This window comes from Bidens hawaiensis, unplaced genomic scaffold (genome assembly GCF_021521415.1).
Source record: "Bidens hawaiensis isolate Kalapana, Puna unplaced genomic scaffold, B.hawaiensis_p1.1 tig00033490_1, whole genome shotgun sequence".
In the NCBI taxonomy this organism is placed as follows: Eukaryota; Viridiplantae; Streptophyta; class Magnoliopsida; order Asterales; family Asteraceae; genus Bidens; species Bidens hawaiensis.
The window spans coordinates 124,754-131,222 of record NW_027495736.1 but is presented as its reverse complement, the minus strand read 5'-3'; the positions used below and the strand labels follow the sequence as shown (position 1 = coordinate 131,222).

At 33.8% G+C, this 6,469-nt stretch overlaps 1 protein-coding gene and 1 long non-coding RNA gene across 2 annotated transcripts; one reads left to right on the top strand and one right to left on the bottom strand.

Moving 5' to 3' along the window:
• The first annotated feature begins 724 nt into the window (after positions 1-724).
• On the top strand, positions 725-1,284 carry LOC143584919 (uncharacterized). The gene is made up of 3 exons (XR_013144457.1): positions 725-787; positions 896-961; positions 1,129-1,284. It is a non-coding gene; the product is annotated as an uncharacterized LOC143584919 (long non-coding RNA).
• Positions 1,285-4,043: 2,759 nt separating this feature from the next.
• On the bottom strand, positions 4,044-6,090 carry LOC143584917 (NEP1-interacting protein 2-like). The gene is made up of 4 exons (XM_077066838.1): positions 5,970-6,090; positions 5,155-5,306; positions 4,983-5,066; positions 4,044-4,510 (listed from the first exon to the last, which is right to left on the bottom strand). Exons 1-4 carry the CDS (start codon positions 6,049-6,051, stop codon positions 4,232-4,234), a joined length of 597 nt encoding a protein of 198 aa, XP_076922953.1. The 5' UTR covers positions 6,052-6,090; the 3' UTR covers positions 4,044-4,231.
• Positions 6,091-6,469: the final 379 nt, after the last annotated feature.

Below are 6,469 nucleotides of genomic sequence, written 5' to 3'. Positions count from 1 at the left end.
AGTCAATTAATTGAGACCAATATCCATATGCTAGGAATCGGCCCACCTTCCTTGATGGTAATGAGCTTCTTAAATGGATCGAAATACCCTTTTTCTTAACAAAACACAGAATTTCAACGGCCTCTACGAGATGCGGTCACACCACCCGAGAGCTTCGTTGGGCAGAATTTCTAACCCGAATTCTCGATACAGTCACACCACGAGAATTAGAATTAGCCTTCCAAGATCACCTTCTAACCACCTGCCAAGAAATTAGAATAGCAATGGAAATAATAACCAGTATAGAGAATTAAAATTAGGAAAATCAAATCTGCTTTCATTTCCATTTCTCCAGTACATAACCATAAAAAAAATAACTAACAAAGCATGACCACCCCACGTTTCCTACACTTGTGGAATTCTCAAACAACTACCTTGACAACTTATAAAATAAAGAAAACACTTGGAAAACTAAAAAAATAACAAAATTAACATGCCGTGGAACAAAACGTGGGGCATAACTGATGCCGCCATCGAAGTGTTTGGATACTCCAGCTGGGCTAAAGTGATCCATTTCTGATATGGGCTCATGTCCAGTCGACTTGGGCTTGGGTTCACTGGGTTATGGATCGGTGCTTCCCCATCATTCCTGACCCATGAGCTCGAGTCTGGAATTAACCCTCATCGGCCAACCCTATATGGTTTATTGCTTATATAAGTTGAGCTTATTTTTTGTTACTTTCAGGTCTATGTTGGTAAAAGCGGTCGGGAGCTGACTGGTCGAGTTGCATACATGCAGTACAAAAAGGTATGTTTTTCATCTGTTTTAAGTTTTTAAAGTATAAACTTCATGAAATATGATTCTTCACGAGTTTAATTTGATGCAATGCATGTTTTGTGTTTGAACTTTTGGCAGGAGAGTGGATTAGGGTTTAAAAAGGTAAAGAGGAAATCTGGTACCAAGAAGAAGAAATGAATGATGGTATGTGATGTTTCAAATGGTTTGAAATTAGTAAATTTATTTTAATACATTTAGATTATTATTTTAGCAATATAGCAAGTAAGCATTTGCTATAAAAATTAGTCTGCGTCAAGTGATGTTTCTTTTAGTTAGTCTAACATGAAGGTAGAAGTGTGCATATTTTATAGATCATATGAACCAACTGTACATGGTCTTGCGGTCCATTTCTAGCCGCCAACACAAAAAGTGGCACAGGACTAAGTAGTTCCTTTATAGGCTTTAGCCACTGACATTTATTCATATCACGGACCGAGACAATGGTGGACACAGTGTGATCCAAATCCATGTAGTTTTCCGTGAAAAAATCATTTTGATGGCAAAGGACACACGTATGTAAAAGCAGCACGGGATAGTCTTGTAGGTTACGTGAAACTTTCACCTTTTAAGACGGCATGAATGTGTAGTCATATGCATCAAACACAAGCACACAACCGAGTCTGTTCTGCAAGCTTGCCCAATTTATTCCATTGGCCGTTCGAATGAGTTATTACATGTATTTAGCCACACAAGTTAATCTATACTTGGTAGCCAAATTATGTATTAATCAAACATGGCATATTATTGCCCCAACTATTGTAGATCATACTCTTGACTAGCAATTTGTGAGAATCAAAGCTCTCAATTCCATTTGGTGATCATCAATGTTTTCATTGCCATTTTTGTGAAGATCATAGTTCTACGTCCACTATTTTAATATCTTAGCATACAATATCTAGCCTATAAGCCTATATCATTAGAATTCGCATGTCATTCATGCCATACAGCCCATACATAATACACACAATTAAGCCTGCGTATAAAGTCAGAACCCAACCGTCACTTGCTTTCAAATAGGGTAAACAAATTAAAACACATTTATTAAAATCCATCTTGGCTTATTCTTACAATGGGCAATATGAATATCAGTCTATACATCGTTTTGAAAAGTTTTATGTACCCGCCTCGGTCATTCTCAAATGATTGTTCCTTGCTTGATGACGGTTAAATTTCTAATGGTGAATCCAAATTCAATTAGTGTAGTTCTTTAGGCACAATTTGAAATCAAGTAACACAATGACAGATTCTATTATTATCAAGGCTGATTAAATCCCTATTCTGACCACTAAAGTCTTTTTTCATACTCTACTAAACCTTTGCCTCATAGGTATCAACAGCCAACACTCCATGTGATCATGTTTAAATAGCTAGTGGATTTAAGCTTCATTTGCTCATTTTGAAACTAAACTCGTTTGTTTAAAAATTCTTCAAAGGAGTTTGATAAACCTCCATATTAATTTCATGCTTGAAAACACTCATGAAAGTGTAACTCACCATTTAAAACCATTATTGGCACTTGGTCAAGATTCACCAAACTTCCATTTTAGGTCACATTTAATTTAGTTATCTTTTTACTTCTGCCCAAAAAATAACAATCAATTTGTCTTGAAAACAAAGGTTTTATCCCTTGTGGGCTTGGAGAATAAGTGTTTTCACGGTGGGTCAAGCTATGCAAAAAGCTACTTCATGGATAGTGAACAAACACTACGAAGTGTTTCTTGATAACGAACATGTGAACATACCATTTGCATATGATACTTTTGCTTTCCTTGCGCTCGAGGCCAAGGAGCTACTTAGTCGAGTCTAATGAGTCATGAATATTAGCGTTATGATCCCAAGATCCATTAATGTAACTTACGACTTGGTTTTCCTATCCAAACGAGGCGAGTGGCACAACTTGTATGTTTCCTTTCTATTTCAATGTAAACATTTCTCTATTTATCTTTGAATTTGTATCTAAATTAATTCTAATGATGACTATAATCAATTATTTTCAATATTTGATGCTTATAACATAATGTTTCATAAACTTAGCCTGTAGATTAAAGCGTACCAAGAACTCATATGATTTCTCTATTTGTCTTTGAACTTGTATCTAAATTAATTCTAATGATGACTATAATATTTGTTTCATAAACTTAGCCTGTAGATTAAAACGTACCAAGAACTCATATGCCCCCATTAAATCTTGGTGTGCATATATAGTCAAATTGAAATAATTGCAACATGTCACAATGAAATGTTCCTAATCTATTAGATGTCTTATTTATTATTATGTTTCAGAAAGCATGAGTTTGGTTTATAAAACCCATTTAAGTTCTTCTTGTCTCCTCATATTGGGTTGTTTTGTGTGTCCACACAAAGCACTAGTGTATATTTCTAGAGAACCAATCCTCCTTACAAGTTACCTGGAGAATACATTTGTCACAATAGCAATTTAAGTCCCTCAAGTTGCTTATTTAGACTTAAGCCACGAGTTGGATTTTTGTTCGCAAATTAAACCATCATTTTGACTTTTGTCTCTTTTGAGTACAAGAAATCATAATAATGCATCAATGCAACTTAAATGAGAAATTATCACCTTATAATTAAAATGAATTATTGTGAATATAAAATATAAAATTTTAGGTAGTGGTTGAATAAGTGGCATGAGAGTTGGTGGTGATGGTTGAGGCAAAGAGAGAATAGTAAGTGAATAGTAAATCGAGTTTGACAACAAAGAATAGTAAGTGAATAGTGAAAGTACAGAAATGTCGAGTTTGACAACAAAGAATAGTAAGTGAATAGTAAAAGTACAGAAAGATCGAGAACAGATAAATAAGGATGAATGTTGAATTTGGATTTTGGGCCCACCTTATACTCCAAAAATCAGAAGTTCTTTTTTTTTAATTAACGCTTTAAAAGAAACAGTATGGATCTCATATCCCACAATCCAACGGTTTAGATACATAATTAATCCGGGCCATTTCTTGTAGTTCACTTTCCTTTTTCTATACTTCTTAATATTTCCTTACCTATTTTTGGTGAGCGTGTGATCAAACATACAATATATCATTAATGTTTAAACACGTGATTTTTTCGTAAATTTCAGCTGTGCTAACGATATAAGTTGTGATAGTTAAGTTATCTTTTACATATGAATGAGCCCTGTGCATGAATAGTTTTATTTTAAACTCGCTACATTTACTATCTTTTAAACATGTTTCATGTACTGATTCAAACTATATAAACTTGTGAAGTTAATGTCATAAGATATAACATCAAAAGGTTTTAGTAACCATCATATATATAACCATTCAATCACCAAATCACATGGCTATAACTATTACTAGCTATGTCCAAATGCAACACTTTTGTTTTGTTTGTAACCACCAAACTTATCCCGTACGTTTTTACTAACAATTAATAATGTTGTTAAACATCCCTTCTACAGATAGGGCAAGATCCCTGCCTAACTAGCCATTCATCTATGCATTTTACGTGAAACACGTGTCTACAACTTGGTAGTTCTCGTCCTTCTACTTTCTTCTCGAAATCTTGCAAGCAAATCGCACAATTTGTCTCGTCTATTTGATCAATCGAATTCCCGAATACACATTTTGGTAACCTGTTTATCGTATCCTCAAATAACCCTCTTGCCCCATTGTTATACACGTCAAACATGTCACTAAAACTCGTTTCCATGTCACTAGTCTGTACAAATCACAAATAAACATATTAATATATAGATAATTTACACATATTAGCGATTTTTAAAAATTGTGATGACTGTCAAAATAGCATCCTTGACAGTTCACTACTTTAGCCGATCGACTAAAATAGAAAGAATGATGTATTTACAGTTCCTTGTTAAACTGACAAGACCAGGCCGGTTTTGACAACATATTGTATATTGATTATGACGATGCAAAACACAACCTTCCCACATTATTTTAGGTGATTGTATTTATCTAAAATTTCATAGCATTAAATTAAGAAAAAATAATAAAAACCAAAAGCTAAACTTTATCATCAAAAAAACATTAGTTCTTTTTTAGGTTGTCTTATCACATGTTCCAGGATTCGATTTCATCAATGTTATAAACCAAAGATTCAAGAATCTATTATCCACTTTTTTTATGTTTAAAACAAACATCACAAACTCAACCCCACCATGTTTATTTACCTGCCATTGGTATGCTTTAAGCACAGCTGGGCTGACCCATTCAATAAACACTTTCCCATTCAAAAGACTATGTAACAATGCAACCTGCAAACAGTTAATTAATTACACATGTTAAGAGCCAATGTAACCTTAAGTACAAATAACATATATAAGGTAGTATGCAAACACAAACCTTAGAGAAGGGTTCACCATTAACCATCATGTCCATGACTTGCAACGCCGTGATCGCACCCGTGACTGCGCCCACACCCGCGCCGCGAACTAACCCTGTTTCCGTCGTTTGCCCTTTGATTGCGCCCGTGATTGTTCCGATTATTGATCCACCTGAATTCATTCAGTATTCAAATTCCGGTTTTAGAGAAATTTGAAATTTGAGGAGCTAATTATTAATCGAGTTCAATGGGTCATGTATGGTAATGTTATCACCCCAATATCCAGTGGTGGACCCAGAATATTTTCATGGGAGTTTAACCAAAATTTCACCGGAGGTTTTTTTCTTTTCCTTTTTTTTGGGGGGTGGGAGGGGGGGGGGGATTTTAGCATATGAATAACACTGTGTAATAGAATCAGGCTCTGCCAACATCTATGATTGTAGTTTTTAAAAGACTTCATTTAATAAACAAAAAAGTCTAGCGACGTTTGCAGCTGTTTGCCTACTATTTCAACGTAAACACTACTACGAACCTAACTTTTTTAGCTAGTGGTATATTAAGAAATTAATGTAACATTTAAAAGCATTAGTTTTACAATAAAAAAAACACAATTTTTTACATTTGTCTTTTATTTCGATTTAAATACTACTACAAACCATCAAATAATTTTTCTTTTTGTATATGAACAAATTAATAAAATTTCAAAACACTTAGTTTTGCCATAAAAAGGCCAGTGACACAACTTGTTGCCCGTAAAAACGTAAACACTACTAATAACCATCAACTAATTTTTTGCTAGTGATATTTTAAGAAATTAAGAAAAAGTTACACGAACCTAACGCGAAGGCGCAAGTGATGAAAGCGGTGGAGACTCTGTTTATTACATACATAACAGAACAAAATTTGATATCAGCCATGTGTGTTGCCGGAAAAAGAGGACGGAGAAGACGAGTAATGAGAGTTGATAGTGAATTGGCATTTAAATGGATAGAAGATGTATTTATAGGGGGTGAGAGTATGGAAAACAGTGGAAAAAAGCATTTAATAATAAAAAGAGTGTTGAAATATGGTAGACTTTTATTTTTAGGTGATAATAATATTATACTTCTTTTTGTTTAAAATATCTTACAAGTAGTAATTTAAAAAATAACATGAAACCGTCAAGTTTGTGTTATTTTAATGATGGTTGGATTAAAGATCGGCTATGTTTGACATTGCTTATGTAAGATATTTTAAGAGGTTTAAAAATTATGAGATTTTATATTATTAGTATGAGCATGATGAGTAGAAAATTTTATTATATTAATGATGAAATTTTAGGACCGAGATGGTAAA

Excerpts from the sequence above, each read along its gene's own strand:
- LOC143584917 (XM_077066838.1), bottom strand. The coding sequence starts at position 6,051 with ATGGCTGATATCAAATTTTGTTCTGTTATGTATGTAATAAACAGAGTC. Across the intron at positions 5,067-5,154 it reads ATGGTGAACCCTTCTCTAAG|GTTGCATTGTTACATAGTCT; the intron begins GTTTGTGTTTGC and ends AACTGTTTGCAG. Across the intron at positions 4,511-4,982 it reads TTAAAGCATACCAATGGCAG|ACTAGTGACATGGAAACGAG; the intron begins GTAAATAAACAT and ends TGATTTGTACAG.